Here is a 24136-nt window from a genome sequence, read left to right as displayed (position 1 = left end):
GTTACAGAGGTCCTGCCCTCCTCCACCTCCGTAGACCTGTCGGGCACGGATTCGGCTCTGTACCCGTTCGACCCGCAGCAGGAGAACTACCAGGAGATCTGGTTGCCGCCGACCAGTATGTACCCCTATTTTCTGTTCCCCGGGACCGCGCGCACCCCGCCGTACTACGATCCCGACAGCACGTACGACATACGAGAGCCCGGCGACCGCTACCAACACCACCACCGTCACGGCGATCGACATCATCACCAGGAAGCGCCGGAGCTGCCCGGCAGGCCAGCCGTCCTCGTCGTCGAGGCGTACGATCCTCGGACCGATTCGGACCGGTACGAAACCGACGTGAATCGGTTCGAGGACCGCGCGGCGACCTCGCGGCCAGGCCTCGATCATCCGGATCGGTCGACGGATGGATCTTCGTCTTCTTCCTCGTCCTCCTCCTCTTCGTCTTCCTCCTCTTCTTCTTCTTCTTCTTCTTCGTCTTCGTTGTCCAAGCATGATCGCGCCTCCAGCACAGTGCACCTGCAGCCCCAAAGCGAGCATGACGCGCACCCGCACCAGCATCGGCACCATCACCACCAACAGCACCAGCACCATCACCGTCAGCACCCCGCACTACCCGCACCGCCGTCCGTCGTCGCGACGCTGTCGTCGTCGTCGGCGGGCTCGTACGCGCCGGCGACTGCTCGTCCCACGCCTACCGTGTTGGACGAGCCGTTGGGGGCCCACGGGCTCGGCCATGCCGAACTACCCCGGCTGCCGGCCCCGAGAAAGTTTGCGCCTAGGCCCACCTACGAGCACCGCGCGATCTTCGACCGCGCCGACGACGACCTCGATGACCTCGAAGTAAGGCCAGCCGCGCCGCCCGTCGATCGGTTCTTCGATCTCCGCGAAGATTTCGACGATCAAGGTTCGTACCGGGCCCACCGGCACGTTCAACGGATCTCACTTTATCAAGTCGCTAAAGAACGTCTCTCTCAGAGACGCGTCAGACGTCCGAAAAGCTTTTGGTTTGCGGGAGTACGCCGGCCATTGAGATGGGCATATACTTATTTTAAATCTTACCTCGTCAGAGAAAATAAAAAAAAAATATTGGAAATAAAGAAAAATCCGGGCGACAGAAATTAAAGCAATCGTTTAAGTCCATCGAGATGACGCTGTTGAAATTAATTTTCAATTGTATAGAATAATACTTAAAATAATGATTTAATTTTAAAAAAGAAAGTAGATTTTTCATTGATTCGTTTGTATAATTACAAACGTAAAAAATATAACAATATATATGTATGATACCCATCCATGTCCAACGTATTCTGTTTAATAATTTATTTACAAAAGGAATTATGTATGTAAAAAATATGGCACAGGTAAATTAATCATGTAGGTACTTATAAATAATTTTAAATGTGTCGTCTTCTATAAATCGATTATACCAATAAATTAGCAAATTTTGGTTTCTTAAATAGAATGACAGACACTTAATGTTCAAATTAAAAATTATTTATATTATTCGGTATTTTTGTCACAAAGAAATTTAGATAATACATTTGAAGTATTTATACTAAATTTTCTTTAAAAAATTCAATAACATGATGCTTCTTAATTAGTGATAAATCAAAAGGTATGAGTTTAATTATAAATTGGAATTAAAAATACAACTAGCAGTATGTTTCTCATTAATTTTTTTTTTTTTTATTTAACAGGATAGAAAATTTATTCAATTTGTCTGAATGCGCTTATGATAAGGATCAAAATGTCGCGTTTAATTATTTATTTCGTCTTTGTTTTAATATAATTATAGCAACTAAGGGAACAAAATCTCAATTCCGTCATATTAATTTTTCAGTCCTCTCGCAAGGAGTGCTGCAACCCACGTAATAAAAATTTCTACCCAAATATTTTCGGTGATTAATCATAGAATATGCTCTCGCAACTTTTTTAACAACTGAATGCAATTTCGCAGTTCGCGCCTACAGCTGTAATTTTGAATGACAACGATTTCACGGTGATTTCTGGAATCGTTAACAATCGCGATCTCCCTTCCGTCTTCACTTTATAAGATAGAGAAAAGACTCTTTTTATAATTCCTTCTCTATGAGGATGGATTTGTGGTTGTATCCGCTGTGCACAACTTGTTACGCCTGGTCATTTACAGTGAAGGTCATCGCCCATCCGGATAATTCCACCAGCTTTGAGGTGATTGAATCGCAGCTGGAAAATCCATTGATCGATGCAAAACATCGAGATCTGCTTCTCAACATGAAGCCAATTCCCCTTCCGGGTGGTCATCATCATCGGACTCATTACAGAAGAAACCAAACGGATGATTTTGAACGTGAGTTTTTAATCACAATTACAATTTTTATTTCTAATTAAACGGATTGCTTCTTCATGGTAAACGTCGTAATTATTACTTGTTCTAAATGTATCCCTTTTGCGCAGCAAACAAATGCTTATTAATTCAATTCAATTTCATATTTAAATAAATTAATCAAATAATTCTTGAGTATTAAAACGTTGCAATAAAATACTATGTTTTATTATATTTGAAAAACAAAAATATGCAACATTTTTTTTTGTTATTTATAATACGCTCATTTGTTAAATGTGCATTTATATTTAGAACAGTCAAATTATTAAAATCATTTTCCATATCACTGTCGTGAATTTTACGAGTTGTGATATGTGAGTGGCAGAAATGACCATCTACCTCTTTTCTCGATATTTTAGCACAAATTGTACGCAATTAATGCAAGTAATAGAACGTATAACCATAAATTTTTCTACGAAGATAATCTTTTCCACCGCAGACAGCACGTTGTATCAGAAATGACGTTGTTGGCGTGCATTATAGAAAATTCCATTTGTTTTAATGCCCCGTGCAAATTCATATTTTCTCGCAAACTACCTGCGGCAGCATCTTGTTGACGGATAGGTAGTTGCGTTTCGCGCGAGAAAAAATCAGAAATAAAGGGCATATAACATTATTTTTGTGCATACGATCGTGTGTCATAATAATCGTCAATGTATTTTGATGAAAACATAACGTTTCATTTATAGTCATACATTAATTTTACTTTTATTTTACAATAATCACGTTAACTTTAAAAAAAAAAGATTAGTTTTAAATATAATTATTGCAAGAAAAATTAAAAGATTTATATACAACTTATATAGGTTATAAATAATTTTTTTTAAATTAATTACCGATTATTCTTTTTGATATTTTTATACATTAAAAAATAAGTGAATTTAAAACACAAAAAGTTATATGTTCTTCAGGACAGGAGAAAGATCCAAAAATTGGTTGTTAATCATCCGAGAGATGAATGTAATACGATAAACATTTTCGATGAAAATGTGTTTCTATATTGTAGATAGAAAAACGATACTGGGAGAAAGAGTTTACCATATAACACGCGTTAAAATAAAAATTTCTGAAAATTTATGGGAATATATCGCTGAAAATATTAATTACATCGCGGTCTGGTAAATCTTCTCGCGTTAAAAATAATTTTTCGCATTTTGGAAGGGTAAAAAAGGTACGTTTGTTTCCATATATCGGATAGTGATAACCAATTACAATAAAAATGCTTCCTAGTGAGCCGACCCGGTGCAACGCGGCGAAATGAAATTCATTAGTTTCCGTGCAACAAATATATTTCCGCGTGCAAGTTTATTATACGTCAAATAAATAAATTGCTCCACTTGATATCGCGAGCCCGCGAAACCTGATTTTTCACATTTTTACCTCTCCAATAGAAAACATTTTACTAATTTTATTATCTGTTTATATAAAAAAATCATATTTACATAATCCACGTGAACGAGATTGAAACTGTGCAGAATATTTTATAAATAATATAAAGATATAAATAGTGACACTTTTAATTATATGGCAACATAATAAATAGAGGAAATTGTATAAATATAAAATACGTCACTATTTTTAAAAATCATATAAAAATTTGATATAATAGATACGTATATAGAGGTAAAAATGTGATGTCAACAATTAATAATTTTGCTATTAATCAAGATAAATGACAGAGCGGGCAAATAATAAAAATTAATCTTCGAGGTATTTTGACGATCGCGATTTTCCGTCGGCGAGATGAAAGAGCGGACGATCGATCGCATCTCTCGCGTAATATCTCGCGAAGATATCACTTCAACGAGTAAGATTTATCGCGGCGAAAGTTTAATTTAATTTCAACTCTCTCTCTGGTTGCTCTCATTTCCTGTCTCTACTCGTATCTCTCTTGCGCGTCTGCATATTATTTCTCGAGCCGCCGGATTTGGAACTTTAATCCGCCATCGTGCCCAAGATTCGCCCAAGTTTTCGTCGTATTCGATATTACATGACGGTTTTACATCGATCGTCGTTTCCTAAATTCGGGAAGAACACGCCTGGACGGAGCAGGTGCGCACATCTCGGCATCTCGCGCGTTTTTGATTGAGAGAAACAGAGCAAACCCTCCGGGTAATTTTGTTCTTCGCGTATAGGCATTGGGAGTAGTCTAAATTGAGAATATTTCTTGGAAAGAATTAAGACATTAGCTTGTGTGTTATAATTAGACAATATATTCACTTAGTGACGTTGCCAATAACAATTTTGTGGCTATCGTGTTTATATGTATACGGCAACGCTCAAGGGAATGATAAACGTGAATTAAAAAAAAATATTTTTTTTTTTAAATAAAAAAAGAGGAATACCAGAAATATGAACGCATTCGTATTCAGATTGACTCATCGAAATTCTGCTCTGGCAATTAATACTGTGAAAAACAAGCAGTAATTAAAGCCGTATCCAACAATCGCACGTCGTGAACGTTTTGTTTATCAGTTGTGCACTAACTAGTTTTTTATTGATTAATTAACGTCGCGATGTAATCTATCGCAAATTTCTTGATCTTTAATCACGGTTTTATTTGAGAGTTAAATAGAAAATCAACAATAAAAAGTTAATCAGTAAGATTTACGACTGGTTAATTTTTTATACTTTAATTAATTGAAACATTTATATTATTTTTTATAGCGTTTTGATAAATTAACTGAGATGTAAACGCTATCAAATGTAACTTTCTAATTGTTACTCAAACAAGAATTTAATTTTTTATTAGTTTTTGATTATCCTTTTATTTATGTAAAATAAATATTTGTTGCATTAATAATATTTTTATTATAACATTTTTTCTTTATAAAATTTTGCTAAAATTAAATTTGAAATTTTACTAAATGTAAAAACGCTAATGTTTCACATTTAATCCAGTGATTGTCTCTCCACGCAACAACAAATGTTACAATATTCTACGAGAGTGACGTAGATGAATTGTTTCAATTAATAATAAATTATGTTAAGCCATAAGATAGGATACGATAAACGCCAAATAAAACGTGTAGATTGCTTTAATTGATTAAAAATTATACAACAGAACTAAAAGATTTTTTGCTCGCGCTTCATACGCCATGGCTAATCATGAATAACACCGCGATTAGCCGGCGTTTTTGGCACCGACGTAGATCTTGTTTCCCCACAATTATTACTGTAACTAATTGCCCGCGCGGCCAATTAACGTCAAATATGGGAAATGCAATTGCGATCGGGAAACGCCGCCCGCTCAGCGCTTTGCGCGCTTCTTTAACGCGATTTTCTCTCAATTACAGCTGCGCTAATTACTCGGTTCGCCAATCAATTACGGATATTCATTGCGGTTTGAAATATATATAAATAGCGGATAAAATCGAGAGACCGTTCTACGATACCGGGCTAATGATTAATTAGCACGTGGCTCGCTCATCAGTTGTCACGTTTGATGGATCGTGTATTACTCTTTCTTTTCCTTTTACTTTACATATCAAAATAGCTCAGTTAGTCGTTTTTGCAAAATTGAAACTTTTATTTGATCTTCTATTATAGAGTGTTTCTCTTTTTGTTTAATTAATTACACGGAGCTATTGTTTTACGACAATTAATTTTATAAATTTTTTTACTTGTAAATTTTATGAAACTAGCTAAAAATTTCGAAAAATAGAGAACTAGGAGATAGAAATACGAACACATATCTAACTACACGTTCTGTATCAGTCTGTACATTGGAAATTAAGATCTTGTTTTATGTACTTTTTTTTAACGCAAATATAATTTGCTGGAATCTTTTTATAAAATAGATCAGTATTTATATAGAAATTAATAACAGAATTAATTAAATTAATAAAGTCAGAAAATTACAAATATTACATAAATTAAAATAAAATCGTGTTTAATCGCTTAAATAAATTTTTTGCAATACACTCTAGCATTAGCTAAGTGAAACATCTAGTAACGAATATAAAACTTACTTCCGCGAAAAATCGTTTTGAGAATAACCATAGTTTTATCAAGATTACAGGCATTTTATTCTTGTCATCCCATCTGTTAAAATTATATTCACAGATGACTTATCTCGGCAGCAATTTATCTTATTTAATTTTTACATCGTATATTTAATATTTAACCCGGCGTTGAGCGCGTATGAAGAGCTTTCCAACCAGCCGACATGGTTGAATCACTTGTTAAAACGCGAAGAATAACAACGAGTCAAATTTCGTGCTCGGCGAATTTATTCGCAGAGTTTGTTACAGTGTTATAAATTTCAGCCGATTTCGTCCGGCTCAACATCGAAAGCTTGCAAACGAATTAACTATAGCGAATGAGAATTACCGGTTTTGGATCCCGCGCGTGAATCTGGCATCCGGCCGAGAAAGTGAATTACTTCGTGAATCTTGATCCTTTTCGAAGAGCCGCATTCAATCATTAGTATTGCGTAAAGTCTGGTATATTTCGCCGGTTTAACGTCACGCTGAATATGCAACGCAGACAGGCAAGCTGTGCGCGTCGACGTTGAACTTGCAATTTTGTTAACTAGCGATTTGCATTCCCGTCAACTTTGCGATGCGCAACGACAAAAATCACGTCCGTGAACTCACAAGACGTATTCGCGAATTTCGGTTATTTTCTGGAATTAGTAGACTTAATAGTAGAATTAATAGACGAAATTTAATGAAAGAGATACGGAGCCAGGTACAAGCTCGGAATCTGGAGTTTTACTGAGGTTTGAGCTGTCCTGACAGCTCCTGCCACTTTTCATCGTCCTACATTACCGTATGACGTATTTAACTGATGGCAAAGCTTGTGCATGATTTTACAAACTGTTATAAAAGTGAAACAAATTTGTAGATGCTGTAAGAATCCTTTTTGTAAGTCACTTTGTTTTAAAATAATTGACACGAGCGCATGAATCATATCGTGAATTATTTTATAATTCTTTTACATTTTTATTTTACTTAAATATTAACCGTGAAAGTTACATTACTTAACTGCTCTCTATATAGATTATTTTATTTTTTTATTTATAATACAACTATAAAAAAGTTACATATAATCACATTAGTTAGAATTTATTATATTATTCTAATATTCTATGGGCAAAAGTATTATTTTCAAAACGTTAAACATTAAAATAGTATTAAAAATCAGTTTACAAAATATTGACTTTCTTTACATAATTCATGCACCACGGTTTATATCAAAAAATCGTTTACATCAGATTATCTCGCTCACAAGAGAAATGAGAAAAAGAGCTCTGTATTCGATATCTTTAACATTAGTGCTGTACATAGATTAAGCACGTGTTTCACTCGTGGCGTTTTAGCCGTTTTCCATTTTCCATGAGCAAATGATCTCGTTGGTTCGAGAGTCTAACGACTCGCCAAGCGAGTTTCTGCATTCGCGCACCTGTGTCACCAAAAAGGTCTTCACCTGACCGAAGAGCCACGATATATCTCGCGGCACGAAGGCGAGCTCAACATCGATCTCGGAAAGCCGGTGCGACATGAGTTCCAATTACTGCCGTTCGAAATTGCCCTTGTTCTTCTACCTGCTATACACCGATCGGATTCGAAATTCGCGATATCGATATTCTATCGGAAATGCTTAAAGTGCGTTTCGATTTACGTTCTGACAATTTTTAAAATCGCTTCGATTCTGTAGATATTCATGGTTAACATTAAACTCTCTTTTTTTTTTTCTCTCTCTCTCTCTCTTTCTCTCTTCTTCTTTTCTTTAATTCTTATTAAGTTAATTTTTTGATAAATTTTTATCGTCTTTCATTTATGCACCTCCATTAAAACTTCAAACAGTCGGCATTAAATCTTTTTATTTTTTACATTTAAACAAAGACACACATACAGATAACCCATAAACGAGGGATGCGATTAAGGCGTCCAAAGGGATGCAGGGGGAGTTAGGGGCCGCTCGTTTATCTTAATAAAGTGCGTCGAAGCCACGCTCTTCATGGTGGTTGACTTATGGCCAGTCATCTGGCGGGGCGGGAAATCTTCTTCTCATGGGGAATCCTAGACCCTTTTTTCTCCTTCGTGTCGAAAAGGTAGTTTCGTTCTCCCTTCCCGATATTCACGGGCACCCCCTCTGCGATCGTTAACCTCGTCGCTGGAGTCCATCAATCGAAGAGAGGATGTCGGTTAATGATGGCGATCATTCGTCATTGGATAGATACCCATTCCTCGAACGGTCGCTTGTCGAATTCGAATCTGTTACGAGGCCAAAAATTTCTAACAGAGATTCCGACGATGGCTCATTCTTCATTCCGCGAAAATAATTCGCGGGAGCTTATTTATTACGTCTTGGAACTTCCGCATTAAAAAAAAAAAAAAAAATTAGTAACCGTTTAAAATCGATATAAATATAAAAAACTCGATGTGCGTATTAGAATTTTTAAGCCAGTTTATTTCAAAGTTCGGGATTTAATAACGATGCATTTAAAATAATGAAGAAGAATTACCCGTTTGTCCCGATTTGGACTCATAATTCTTATGGAGCTGGAAATGAAGGAAACGATAAGGATCGTTTCCTTCAGTACATCGACGCCCTCAGCGACGCTGATGATTTATCATTTATTTGCGCGCACCGGCGAGAAAAGTGGGTCTCCCCGGTGACTGAGTAAACAGTGCATTACGGATAGGAACAGATGGAACTCGAGCTTCCATATTTAACCGTGCCGATGCCGATCTCTTTCGAGAAAGAGCGTTGCACATGTCGCTCGATGCCACAATCGATAGTGGAAAGCTCGCGTTTCAATTTGTGCTGGAGGTACCTTCAACGTCACACGTAAAACAGTAGATATATTCGTGATAAATGATGCTTTTCACAATTTATCAAATGCGGGCGCGTCTGATATACAATTGCATTACACGGCGCTAATTGGAAAAGTTTCGTCGGTCATAATGAACATTTTACGTCGTTATTTTTATACGCATAGCTAATCAATATAAATTTAAAGTAAGACATTAAACTTAATTCGCCGTTATGAGCCGAGATGAATTAGATTCCGCAACGGTACGTTCTACACATATATGTAGGTAAAAGATAAAAAGATAATATAGTACAACGTAATATATAGAAATATGAATAATGTAATATAATTTTGAACAAAATTTTGAAATCGAAAATTATTTTAAAATAAACGCAATAAGTTAAAAATATACCGTCCATCTTAAAATAAGAGAATATGGTTTATGGTCTCTCGATTCTGGCACAAACCCAAGGGGTTAAGTATACAAATTATACAAAACTTTTACACGCAAGAAGATTACGGTTAATCCCTGGCTTATCCTTAATTGCAAACGATGGGATCAGCATTTTCCGTCCGCTGACACGTGCTTGTTTCACAGAAGCGGGCGTGGAATCGCCGTCCTCCGTGTTGGACATCGACAAGACCCAACCACCGAAACTGATTCTGTCCAGCACGTGCCATCATGCTTACACGTCTTGCAAGTAAGTTTCATAAATTTGCGTTGCAGTAACAAGAGATTGATCCGCCTATACACGGAACACGGTTTTCTGTTTGCTTAGAAACGATCCGGAATGCAAGAATCTACTGGAGCCCGTACTGAATTACTGCGACTTGACGACGTGCGCGAGGAACGAGTGCATGGAAGCGCTGCAGCATTTCTACAAGACCGCCAATCACAAGCATTCCGTGGAAATTGCCTTCTGCCTCTGCAGGTTAATCAAATAAACAGCTGTCTCTCTTTTTTTTATTTTTTTTATTTTTTTTTTACTTTTTTCTTTAGTCCTTTAGCTACGGCTAAACGCGAAATTGTATCGCTGTCCACACGTACAGCTCAATCGCTAAATTTAAACATGAATGTACTTTTGATAAAACAAATGCAGATTAATTGAGGTCCTTTCGAAATATCAAGGCATTGAAAAGAGCTGCAGTAGTGGCATTTTATTTCAAAAGACCAGTTAGAGGGAAACTATTATAGTGCAGTTTACATTAAACATAAACTAATACGTTATAGAGAAACTATTATAGTGGTGTTTTCGTTTTAAAGAACAAGCTAACGGAACTATAATGGTACATCGTAGCCAAACGGTTAACTCCCTTATTATTTTATATCATTTTATTTCTCATATTTGGAGATTTGCTGCATGGTTTGCACACATTTTTACATTTTTTTTCCTCCTTTTTAAGCGACTCATTCGATCTTTTTATATTCCTTTCTATGACTGTCATATATTGTCGCAATATATATTTTATTGTTTAAAAAATTTATCGCATGTTTCGTGTCGTTCGCTAACGTTCTTTTTTTTTCTAGCAGAAAGATTTTCTATTGACATAACTACGTTAAAGCGATTGCTCTTTTCGGTTATGTTCTGTCGGCGCTGAATGTTTAATTGGCCGTCTATTGTCGTGAGAAAGTCACGCTAAAATATTAACGCGGGGTGCTGCGCAAGCGACTGTGTCGCGGCACAATGCACAACGTAACGTGAATTAATAACGGATTATTGTACCGAGAATAGCGCAGCTGCGAGCGCGAAATGACGAATCAACTGTCGACGCAGTCGTAAATTAATTTGGAATTAATCGAAGAACCCGAGTTGTTAACTCACATTCTAATTACGCGCGCGCGTACGTGTCGGCGAAAATTTTTTTTTCTTTCAAAATCCGGCGTATCGTGCAATTGAAACCGGAGCTTCGGATCGCTACGTGAAACAATGCGCGGCCCCGCTATGCATATGCCGAGTAGCGCGCGTTACACTGCATCCGGCTACGCGCAGTCGAACCGAACAGTGCGCTAAAAAAGAAAACGCGTTTAACTGACAGAAATGCCAGATCATATTCTCGATGCATCCGCGCGTCATGCATCTAGCTGAACTTGGATAAAGGTAATAATAGGCACAATGAGGAATTGCAGAGATGAATAAAGAATAGAGAGAAATGCATGATTGCAATCGATTGTTCTTTTGGAGAATTATGAAATTTTGATACTTTGAAATTGAAATAACTTATAAGTCACGATTCCCTTTGCAATCAATATTTTACTAAAAAAAAAGACAAAGTATTTTTGTCATATTTTATTACTCTTGCATAAGAATTGAGAATTTTATTTTATTATATTAATCAATTTTTTACCGATTTTATTAACGCTTCAAGATCGCGAAAGCGGTTTTAAATAATTATGCGATAGAAAACTTTAGCGTAAGAGTAATTAAAGACTTTAGTATAATCCCGAAATTAGTGAGTAAGGTAGTGACGAAATTTATAATAACCGCGAACTTTTCCGTAAAAATATTTTATGCTCTGAATTATTTTAAAAGAGATAAAACAGACGTTGTATATGTAAATTTTTTTCGAATAAGTATCAAGCGAGAAAAAACGAAGTAAGATTTTGCAATGACAAAATCCTCGAAGCAATTCTAATATTCCTTTCGAGCGAGAGCCTCGTATTTTTTAACGAGACTCCTTTAACTTTTAAGTGGCTTTTGGTCGCGAAACAATGTGGAAACTTTGCGCTCTTGCCTCGCGTCTTATTTTTATCCCACGAATCCTCGTGGCAATCCTTTCCATGGAATCGTTTTTTTATCCATTTCGGAATAAGAACTGAGTAACCGAATAAAGAAAACACGACCAAATAAAATACGCGTCTGTTCAATGCACGAACGAATATTACGCACCACGTAAATCATTTTTAACTACATTTTCAACTGTTTTGATATCGTATTGTAACGCAGATAATTGATCGCAAATTAAATTAAAATCAAATGTAATATTTTTTGTCTCTTTATTTGATTATGTTAAAGTCGCAACTTCATTAGCGTATTTCTTTCGTAAAGACTATATATGTAACGCGTTAAAAAAAATTTCTTTAACAGTAATTTGCTAATTCTTATTACATTCCCGTCTATGTTTCTCATGTTGCAGGAAAACGGACAACAAAAAAGACGAGTGCATAGTGGCGCAAGAGAAAATGCATCCAACTTGCGCGCAGCGCATAGACGGTGCCGAAATGCCAACGTGTCATAGCCTGGCCGACACTTGCAAAGAGAACAGGAGCTGCAGGTGAGGCAGTGCGTCATATTCACGTTTTTGAAAATTTGCATGTTTCTCCATGAACTGTTCGTACACAACGGATTGTACGCAAATGTAGAAATGTAGAGTGAACCGCGTGAAAAGAAAACCTCCGCGTGCGAGTAACGGGTACGGGCGAGAACAATACGCATGAAGGTACGCGTTTACAGGAACAAATTGTTACGAATATTGATCGATGAACAAATTAATTCCGTGTTTTTTAAGCCGTAATTGTATACGATTGCAAAGTGAAAAAATTTTTTTTCTCTAGCAATTTTTAGCATTTGCTCTTTAATTTTGTTTTAACAAAGAACCTACTGAATATGAAACGATAGAAAAATCTGAGAAATAAGATAAACTGGTATTCTCAGCAAATTCATTAAGCAGATTCATTTAAAGCGACACTCGTGTACAGTGCCGCTAAATCCGGAAGGTGAAGGACGTATCGTTTTATCCCTCATAGTTGCACTGGTCCTGCAGCCTGGACGGACGTTCTCTTGACTAAGGAAATATTGCATTAGCGCGCGTATAAATCTTGTTGAATCGCGATTTAACTTTAAAATTGAAAAAGTTCCGGCGAAACTGCGAGAAAAAAAAAAAAAATAAGGGACGACGTGTTTGCGGTGTTTAATCGGGTGCCTCTCTGGTTTACTCAGTGAGATAAGATTGCGTCGTTCTAATTGGACATTATTATTTACGTGTCAATTTTGTTCCCGTTCCGTCTCGCACGGCGGCCTTCGCTCGCCAGAAAGAAATGTCCTCGCAACGAATTGCGGGGATACGGATATAGAGACATTGTTTCATGTAGTGTAATTGGATTTACTAGTACAATAACTTCTCACGCAGAGAAAAACGACATTGCAATTTGACAGTTTAATTTAATTATATATGTTTCATGCATATGCGAAATTATGAAAATTTCATTTATTAAATTTTACTAAATATAGTATATTAATATTAATAAAAAGAAATAAAATTAAAATGGTATATAATATGACACTAATGTAAGAAATTGATATGTTAAAGATTAAATTATTTGAAAGCTAATTGCGACATTTAAATAGCAGTTAAATTATTAAGCTATTTTAACAATTGATTAAGATAAGCAATTTTAAAATATTTAATAAAAGAATTAAATTCGAGATATTCAAAATCTTAAAGAATTAATAAAGTATATAATACACATCTCATATTCTAATATATATATAATTTTCATACGTTATTTGATGTCATAATCCTAATTATGTTAACGAGAAATCATTGAGCGTAAAAGTGTGAAAATTAAAATACCGCGTAGAAAAATAAAAATGCACTTTATGTTAATAAACACATTTAAAAAAGCAGCGCGGATCGCGGGGGATTAAACTGAACGAATAGGAGGTGCAATCGCGTGAGCGATGGAACGTGTGCACGCGCCTCGCTGATCGATTAAATTAGAACATGCGTGCACGCATGCAGGCACGCACGTATATATGCACGGTTCGATTCAGCGTTTTAATTGATTTATCGCCGAGGGCGAATGAATCCATTTTTAATTTTGCCATTTAGAAGTATCTACAGGCGACACGAAAACGAGCAATTGCTGCCTGGCATAGATGCGCTTTTTGTGAGTCAGAATGCGTTCCCGCGCTACGAAGAATCTCCATTGCATTTATTTAATTGCTTTCTGTAATGATAGCTTGAAGTACGTCTATTCATTCTTCATTGTGACAATTGTTTTGTAAATGAAGCGCCAAACTCGCAATTAACAGATTTATTACGTTATGTTACAAATCGTAATCAATTAATCATAAATTAAAGATAAATAATATTTAAACTTCTATATTAGATTTTTTTAAAATTTTTATTAGATCCAGGTTTTTAAATTATACATATTATATACATAGATATACAATTAGCTTTAATAGAATAATAAGTTTTTTTTTATGTTACCGTAATTATTTGCCTTGAAAATCAGTCAATTTGTCAATTAAGTCAATTTCACGTATGATAATTTGTCAAAGCGTCATTTATACTTATAATTGATTATTGACATTCTAACAGAGCGTTCTATATTTTATTAACGTAAACATTAATTTTTCTGATATATTTACCGATTAAAAAAACGAATTGGTTTACTTTTTAGCATTTAACACGAATTCAATTTTTTAATTAATGTAATTAACAAACGAATATGGGTAATTTTCATAAATATCAAAAATTAACTATATTATGTTATTAATTTTCAAATAATTAAAAATAATGTTTTGGTATTTTATTTTTTTCAGACTTAGGCTAGAATATTACGAACAGAGTTGTGCAGTCGACAGCGTGACAAAGAAATGTGCCGGACCTACCTCGGAATGTAGAAAAGCGATACTGGGTATCCTGGGCACGGAACTTCATACCAATTGTGCTTGTAAGGGCACCGAGATCAATCAGCAGCTTCTCGGGTGTCTCGGTTGGCAGCGACTGCTCTGGGTGAATCCTTGCGTAGGTAAGTGGAACATTTTGCAATATTTATTATCTACGTTAGAAATTCGTAATAATGGCAATAATTTAAATTAAGGGGGTGAACCTTAGCAAGTTCATTATATGTTTTTTTTAGGTAAAATAAATAATGTATTTGAGAGACGTAATTGTTTTTCAAATTACTTTAAATCAATGGCCCTATTTTAAAAATAGCAGATATATTTTGAAAGAGTTGTTTTTCGATAATTTCAAAATCAATATCGAATCCGGATCGAACAAAAATAATCGCAAACTGTACTGTCTGTTATTAGAATGTTAATTAATAACAGACCGATGATATATTATTTCAATACTTGACCAATCTTCGCAAATGTTTATTTCATACATTTGCAAAAAAGAAAGAAAAAAAATTTTGACCAAGTTTTAACATAGTTTTAACTTTTGCCATTAATTACAATTTTGAATTAATAAAATATTCAATAATAAGTTAAAAATAATTAGCAAGGGACAGACAAGACTCCGTAAAGCTTTGCCGATGCGCTCGACATAATGCACTTCTAAAACACAGTAGGAGATGCAGTTTCTTCGTATCTAAATGACTTATCTACCGACTGAATGCAGTCCATTGCATTTGCTATGCTTTACAACTCGACGGGGTCAAGAGGGATCGATAAGAACCAACCTGTGTCGTTTGTTCGACCGGTGTAATTGCAATTCTGCGCGTGGCATCGCTATGTAACTCCGTAGATCGTCTGTAATCGACGATTAACATCGTCATACCGCAAATCTTGTCTTTTCTTTCGATGTATTCAATTTCTTTATACTGCTCCAAGTACAGAAAACTACATAATTAATTCTTTAGAATTTATAATATTCAATTTTCTATTTATTAATAATTTTATGAAATATGTAATAATCAAATTCGTAAGATATTGTTGCGCAGATGACACAGACGAACACGGTTCGCTAATTAAAAAATATAAGGGAAATGGAAAAAAATGACGGAACACAGAAGTCTTTGCCTTTTTTTTTCTTTTTGTTTTTTATGGCTCATTTAAAAATGTTGATAAATATAATCTATTTCGCGGAAATAAAAGTTGCAGGTTTGCCACTGCAGCTCGTAAAATATTATTACGCGCATCTTACGTTCCCTATTATTGCTATACGCGTCCCGTGAGAGGGAGGCGTGCAGTGCCCCTTGAAAGTGTAATCACCCCGGAGCCCCTCGGTAGCTGAAATATTTCGCAGCAGCTGCGGCACCGGCGATACGGGACCGGGCGACTTTCCCGATACTTTCATACTTCCGCGTCGGATGACTACACGTGTACATTCAACTGCAATTTTACAGGCTCTCCGTTCGGCACTTTATATTGCTTAGCGGTTGTTATTTGCGGCCGCACGTCTGCTTCTTGGCGCGCGGTGTGCGAGTAAGGGAGAAAGTATCAAGCCGAAGTTACTCCGGAGCGACGATACCGATTCGAGCCGGCGGTTTTTCGCGCTTATTATTGTCCGCGTGAAACGTTACGAGTTATGACGGAAAGTGAAAGCGCGCGTTCCAACACGGGAAATTCCGGGACGTATGCAGAACCGCGAGTAGCTCGTCGCCTGGATATTCCCACGAGGTTCCGCCCGAAGTGGCGTGAAATAATAAATACGACAAAATTAGCTACTTGATATTTAAATCGAATCGTACGCCCAGTCTGCGTTTCACCGCGAAGCGTTCTAAGCGCACAGAATCTGAGACAGATCTCCGCTATTCGTTTCGAGCACGTTATCGATGATTACAGTGGAGTCGCAGAAGGACTATCACGCGCGCAGGAAACACCATCATCTATCGCGAACGACGACAGTGAAGACAACGATAACGACGGCGGCCGTCGCGTCAACGACGAGGTCACCGGCAAGCACGACGGCGACCACCGCGGTCGAACAAGTGGAAGATAATCAAATACCGGAAGTGACGAGGTGGCCGACCACCGAACCCACGGAAACTTGGGAAATCACAACCACCACTATAAGCACTACTCCGAGCACCACCACAACCACCACTCCGACACCACGTAAGTGGAAACGAAACGCATTTAATGATTATCATTTTCCTATACAACGATCGATCCGATTATTTCGCATCGGGTGTGATCTGCTGTGAAATTTAATTACCTTCGGGATTTTTGAAAAATATTACACCTAAGGCTTGGAACAAATTAACTATTTTTATAAATTAAATCTGGAAATCATCTTGTGATAAATGTTAATTTTTCTTAGATTTAATTGAAACGGTAATTTTATCTAAAGTCAAATTAATTTGGATATATTTATGTTTTTTTTTATTTTTTATTTTTTTTTCTATTACGTTTCTATTCGTTAATTTCGATATTGTTTTTTAGATGATTTGTATAACTGCAGATTCCAAGATATTTATTTTTCAATTATGATGTCTATACATTTTGTACGTTCGTATTTTTTAATTTAAACAGACAACGTCTCTTTTTCATAAACAACATTCCGCGCACCGGTAACTTAAGAAAAAGAAAGAATTTTTAATCTCTTTCGTCTTCCGCATCAGGAAGCAAATTAGATAGATCGCCTCCGGGTAAGATACATAAGAACAAGAGGTTGATAAAGGACTGGGGAAATAAACTGGCGAAAACGACAGCTTCTCACGTCACTCTCTTTGTAGGTTTCTGCGTGGTTCAAAGGCCGAGACATAGTCAGCAATACATAAGGGAAGGCAAGGGCAAAAGGGTGAGTTGCTTGCAATTTTCCAAGCCTCTCGCGATCGCCGTCGCGACGCGAAACGCTCACCGCCGACGCCCTCGAGAGCCGACGCTCGCGAGGAGGAAAAAAAAAATGAAGGGTTTCGCGGACGTCAAACTGGAAAGGGTGGACGACCGTGTCAGCGGAAATCGTATATTTAACGTTCACTAACGAACTGTATCATTAAAAATAGTTAAAAAATCGTGGACATTTTTTTCTCAATATTTTTCTCTCTAACTCTTTTTATTTAATAAGGAATTCTTTTAATTTTAAAAACAAAAAGATCTTTAATTAATTTGGAAAAAAAGTTTTTTTTTTAATATACGGTGATTAAACGTATTTCAAGCGTTTTCTGTTTGTGTAGCTTTATCGCGAAGACGAGCCCGAATGCTCGGAGCTCTGCCACTGTGGCGAGGGCGAACAACTCGTTTGCAACACCATCTGCGTCGATTCGTCACCCTGTAAGACGGATTTCGCTTTCTACAACCACGAAGCGCCGGCCTACCAGGCGCACCGTGGCCCTTGCCTTTGCTATAGCGGCGGCTTTATATGTATGCGGCCTTCACCTGGTGAGTAATCATCTAGTTTTATAATTGATGAGATTAAATTAAAGCCTGTTATTGAAACAGCGTTATTTGAACTTTTATTGGACTCTCCACGAACGAGCACGATTAAATGTCATTTTTGCATACTGTCCGAGTGGAAATTTATCTAGTTATTTTGATAAAAATTGAACAAAAATTAACGCAAATACATAATAACACTTTACTTTTTTTTTATAAAATATGTTTAATAACCCTTTCTTTTTTTTTTTATTTTTATTTTTATTTTCCTATTGCCTTTTCTTTCTTATCCACGGACGTGAAGTACGATTGCGTTCGAATAGTCCGACAGAAAACGATTTCTCTTCTCGCCGTATAATACCAGCATTGTGTTATTTGCGCAGACACATATAATATACCGCACGGAGTTTTCATGTTCCTGGGGTATAGCGAGAAAGACGAGACCTTATTGAAGCAGCACCACAATGTGACCGTGCTGGACGCGGTGTCGTCTCTCGACAATTTCATGAGGGAGCAGGTCAATAATCAGGTGAGGTGTCGCTACTACACTGTTCCGGTTGATCATTAACACTCGGCTGGCTGGACATTTGAAAATGGTCCGCGCCTTGGTCGACGGTGCACGCAGCGCGACAGACATTTCGTAATCTCGAGATTGTTTTGGTACGAAATTCGCCCCCTCGCGGGCTCGATAACCCGGAAAAGAATTTAAAATCAGTCGATTATTCCGGGGTTTATTACATCCCGGGTGTAACTCGCTTCGGCGGCGAAGGAGACGGGCGGAAGGGAGGCGTGTTCCGCGTGAAAATTCCCAGAATGCAATTAATGCGCAGCATCTCCGATCGGCGCGCGAAATCCCGATAATGAGAAATGTCAATGAGAAATGTAATGGCTCGTCAAACTGCGCGTCGATTAAAAACTAAATCGGGCCGCGCGGAATTTAATAAAGCTGCCACGGTCGCAGGCGACGGATAACGCATCCCAGAGCGTATCTGGTACCGACCAACCCGGGTCAACTCGCCCAACTTACCCGGATCTTCCATTTACAGACAGTATGCACGCTCTTCTTGTACAACGCGACCCGAGAAAACGTGATTGCAGTGGCACGACTCGGGACCGACAATCCACCCTTAAATAGCAGCCAGGCTCAAAGTCTGCAGCACCTGCTGCGCATCAAGGTAAGCGAATTTCGAAATGGACCTATTCGTACCGCTTGGAGAAAATTGAAAGTTTAGACGCGGCAGCTAGATAACGTTACCGGAAACTTTCGCGAAACGTCAAAGATAAAGAAACACGCACTCTCGGAATAAGTGGTTTCTTTATTTTACTTATTGCTCATTTAAAAGCTTTGAGCTTTTAGTCATTATTGTTTTAATGTCTTGCCAGCGTGATATAATCTTTCTCTTTCTCTCTCTCTCTCTCTCTCTCTTTCAAATTTTTTATTTTATTGCTTTTCCTATGCAATTTATGAAATATAATGAATGCCGAGTAAACCTTTAAATCTTTATCGCGTTTGGATTACGTGTAGGATTGTGCTTGCAAAGTTTATACTTTAGGGTCTTAAAAACAGCAAGGAAAGCCGATCGCGTGAACAACGGCGATTCGATACACGCGCGTGCGTATATCACTCAGCAGGAAGTCGGTGCGAGTGAGCGATAACGGGTCCTCGCAAAAGTTTTAATTTCTCAGCAAATTTCAGCGTCGCTCGGGCGGAATTATCGCGATCAATCCGTTCGCTCCTTGCCGAATTTCAACTCCTGGCGCCGCGATAGATCTCGGCGTAGATCGCCAATCGACTTCCGGGTTATTGCACGCTAGAACGCAGTCTTACGCGTGTCCGGAAGACATAACGGTTAAAATGCATATAGGGCGATTAAAACTTGGCGATCAATTTATTTATGAACAACTTGCGCGATGTCGTGATGAAAAGTATACTCAATACGACATTACGCGACACTATTAATGAAAACTTCCACATAAATTTTTGTTAATAGTATCTATAAAAGTTAATCGACGCGCCTAAATATCATTTTCTTTGTTAATAAATTTTTGGACAATTTATTTTTAATTTAAATAATTTTCGCACGCGCAATTGTAAATTTTGTATTAAAAAAAAAAAATCGCAAAAAGTTTCCTTTAAATAATTATACTTAACCGACATACTGAGAGCATTACATCGAAAAGCAATAATAAAGTTTTCACTTCAGCGAACGTATCTCGCGAATATCGAACGGCGGGGAAGGATTTTTATAATAACGAATTCTCGACGTCGAAAAATTCGCACGGAAAAGGGGATAGATCGGCCAACGAAACAACACGCCAATTCGAGTCCAGAATACCTCCATCAAGTTGCAAATGGACCGGCGCTTGATCACAGATTGGAAATCGCCCCGGGAAACCTGTATGGCTGTGTAAAATGCGTGCCGCGAGTAAAAAACGACGTGCATTTAGTGACATACAGGTGTCGACGAGAAACGTCACGATCGATCGACGCAAAGCTACGTTGACGGAAAATTACGCAACATATTGATTTAAAAGTAGGGCCGAGAGTTTATTCAATGCCGTCTATAAGTCTCATTGTCAGTGTAAAAGATAAAGAAACTGGCGACAGAGAGAAATACTATAAAAAAGGATGGACTTAATACATTGAATGAAAAAGTTCCGTTTTAAAAAAGAAGGTTGCGAGATTTAATTGTTAATTGTTGCCGTTTTTTCGCGACGCGGAAATAGCATGAGCATGCGATTTAAGTAATTTAAACAATGTCTTTGAAGAAAAAAGGGAATTGCTTTGAAATCGGGAAATACAACAAAAGTTATTTTATAGCTGATAACTCCTCGCTCATCGAATGCCCGTTGGACGGGCTTTAAATAACGGCTCGACGGAGAACGTCTGACGGGATTACGGGAATTCGTTTCTGCCATTGCCAGCGGGAGAGATAGCGTGTTTCGATTCGAACGAAATGGTCGACTGGGCGACCGTGCAATAGATATATAGATAAATAGATTGAGGTTCGCTCGGCGAGGATCGCGCAGAGAATCGCGCTAAACAACGATCGCGGAGAAAAAGACGAGCTTAGACAATTGAGTAGACCCAAGATGACTGTTATCATTAATGGTCTGTCTTCCTCCACTCTCCTTTCTAATTCCGCGATACTTTCAGGAAATTCACCGCACGTACTCACCGACGATAAACAATTCAATCTAAATACTTCGTAATGCAAACGTAATTAATTCGCGCGTAAATGTGCCGACGTTACTCTGCTTTTTAGTAATGGTTAAGGATTTGGCCGTGCTCTATTAAACGGAATCGCTAATTAACATATCTGACCATTAGGAAGTTGCCGCGTTCATTCGCACGAGAGAGATGTGTCTCAAAATTTTCAGATTCGAATAAGTTTCCCTGGCAGCCGGCCCGCGCGGTTCGTCCCCAACGTCATCTCACCCTGTTCCTCCCCCTCGGCCGTGTCCTTAGACCCATGGGGCTCGTAGCGACGGCAGACTGCACCGTAGAGCGAGAGGGAGGGAAAGTTACATTTTCCCGTGGTGACTACACGTCGCGGCTACATACGTCATAAAACTTTGCTAATATAGCGGAGGAGTACGGTACCGTCTTTGCGCCGGCGACTCGAAATCGCTCGTTTCTCTCTTGCCGGGCCAGCATTCGTCTTACTTTCCCTCATCTTTCACTTTCTACCCCCTTCGTCCTCTCGCATTCCCATTCCCGCGCTCTCTATCTACTGTTCAGTGGGATTTATGCGATTCGAAGCTCGTGTAAAACTTTACAGCTTCGAATATCTCGCTTGAATCATTATTCGCATCATTCGGCCGTACGTCAGTTAAATGCAATCGAGTTGTCTTCCATCGAGAAACAAGCATCGATTGTCTTTAATTGAAACCCAGCTACTCATCGTTTATGCGATTATTATTTTTGTCGGTTTTATACAATTTTCCCGTGATTATTCGACCGTGCTTGTTCGATAATTCGACCTAATTTGATATCGATATCGCGTGCTCTTAGATTCTGTGCAGCCAATTACGCTTTTTCAATTAATCGTGATTATATCTACAAAATGCAAATGACTGGTATGTTTAAATGGTATTTAATTTAAATGGCCGAATACTTTTTTTTTGTGCAATTATGTGCAATTAAATTAAATTTTTAATCCAGTATTCGTTTTCCATTAAATTGATATTTTAGATAACTTTGAGATGAACCAGGCGGCGTCGCGTATTTTTTTTCTCCTTTTTTTTCGTCAATGCTCAACTTTGAAATAATTAATTTCTTTTTATTTAACACAAAGTAAGATAATTAATTTATATCGCGCGAACTCCGTTTCTTATTTTACGTCACTCGAAAGTAGAAAACTATAATACCGGAAAGTGAAATTAAAATGAACCGGCGAGGGTGACTGTGCCCGGGCTAAAATAGATCTCGAAATCTCTTCTATATCGTACCTAAATGGAGCTGACGAATTACTCTCCTGAGAAAGAGGGCACCGATGATACGATCTTTATTCAGTGTAGCGCTAAGTTACCCCTGACGGGTGCAGTTTAATCCCATCTTACGGCAATTCGAGAAACGGTGAAAAAGCCGTGGTTTCTCGACGCTCCGCGCCGTTTTTCAATTATGCATTCGCATATTTTACTGGAATGCCTTGTCGCATTCAGCGAAGAGCGCGACGACAGCTGCCGGACTGCATTTACCAGGTTAACAATAATTCAATGTCACCATCTTACGCCGACGGGTATGTACCGGGTGTTTCCGCGATATCTATAAATATGGCTGTTGCTGTTGCTCGTGCATCCAAATTTTGCGCGACGTATCTTCAAACTTCTGAAATTAAAACTCCCACGCCTCTAAAATATAGGCTTCTTATTTGAATAACCGCGGGTGTAAAGAAATTACAGGAAACAGTAAGCATGGAAATTAAAATATATAAAAAAACTAATTATAAAAATTAACAATACATTTTTTTTTAATTTTAATAAGTACGTTATCTTAAAATTTTTTATTTTTATTATTATCTATTATTTATTAAAATTAAAAATGCGTTATTTTAATTTTTAACTTTTTTTTTAAGAAATTTCTTATAAATGTCACAGGAGAGTAATATAGTCCATGATTTAGATTACCTAGAATGAAAAAGTTTGAATGCATTTCGCATTTTCAGGATTCTATAGAAATGGAAAATTACGAAATTCGAGAATAGAAAATGTACTTTCTTCACGTTCGTAACTAACTTCTAATAATTCAATGAGTTATCGGAAAGTCTGATCCCTCCTTGTTCCATTTCGGGTTTGCAAATGATCAATACCTCACTATCGCGACATCGAGTGGATTCCTGTCGTTAAATCGCTTTAACACTTTGCACCACCGCTAAGAGTAAAATCGCAGAAAAATGGAAACTCGTTAAAATCTGTCGCGCTTTATTTCCGCTAGGACTGACAAGATTGTTCTTCGTGTATAACGTCGCTATCAAACATGCAACAGTAACGAACAGCGATAAAAAGAACGGAGAAGTTTTTACGACGCTGTGCATGACGACATGCGAAAAATCGAACGCTTTGAAGAATTGAAATTGCGACGAAGCGACTGTTGTGTCATGCAGCGCGCAAGAAGTAACTCAACCAGACAATTTATTTTCATGCTTTTCTTTCTATTAGCAAGTAATTGAATATGCACGTTATTAAACGTTTATTATATTTTGTAAGAATATAGGCATAATAATTATTAATACATCTATATATTTATCCAAATTAATAATTAAAGGTAACTTTTAATTATTTTATTATTAAACTTAAACGTAATTTATCGCTTTCTATCAAATTCCATCAACTGAAAGCTGTAGTACACGTATATTTTTTTTTTTTTATTATAAATATATTTTTGCATTATTCTACATAATTTTTCGTATTTCTTTAGTATTGATGAAAAAGAGGAGGAAAAGATTGACG

General features: G+C 37.4%; 1 protein-coding gene across 3 annotated transcripts in view; it reads left to right on the top strand.

Moving 5' to 3' along the window:
• The window catches only part of Gfrl (Glial cell line-derived neurotrophic family receptor-like), a 223754-nt gene that overhangs the window by 186748 nt on the left and 12870 nt on the right, over positions 1-24136 (top strand). The window contains exons 6-16 of one of the 3 annotated variants that reach the window (XM_070658458.1): positions 8-907; positions 2153-2332; positions 9730-9832; positions 9911-10063; positions 12267-12404; positions 14681-14889; positions 16652-16924; positions 17545-17609; positions 17986-18190; positions 18568-18713; positions 19231-19359. In XM_070658458.1, coding sequence (XP_070514559.1) covers positions 8-907; positions 2153-2332; positions 9730-9832; positions 9911-10063; positions 12267-12404; positions 14681-14889; positions 16652-16924; positions 17545-17609; positions 17986-18190; positions 18568-18713; positions 19231-19359 — 2501 coding nt within the window. The remainder of the gene's footprint in view (positions 1-7; positions 908-2152; positions 2333-9729; positions 9833-9910; positions 10064-12266; positions 12405-14680; positions 14890-16651; positions 16925-17544; positions 17610-17985; positions 18191-18567; positions 18714-19230; positions 19360-24136) is intronic. The other 2 variants (XM_070658459.1, XM_070658460.1) reach the window with 2 other exon arrangements.

Source organism: Cardiocondyla obscurior, linkage group LG06 (assembly GCF_019399895.1).
Source record: "Cardiocondyla obscurior isolate alpha-2009 linkage group LG06, Cobs3.1, whole genome shotgun sequence".
Lineage (NCBI taxonomy): Eukaryota > Metazoa > Arthropoda > Insecta > Hymenoptera > Formicidae > Cardiocondyla > Cardiocondyla obscurior.
The sequence above is the reverse complement of the archived record's forward strand: the minus strand, read 5'-3'. Positions and strand labels throughout refer to the sequence as shown.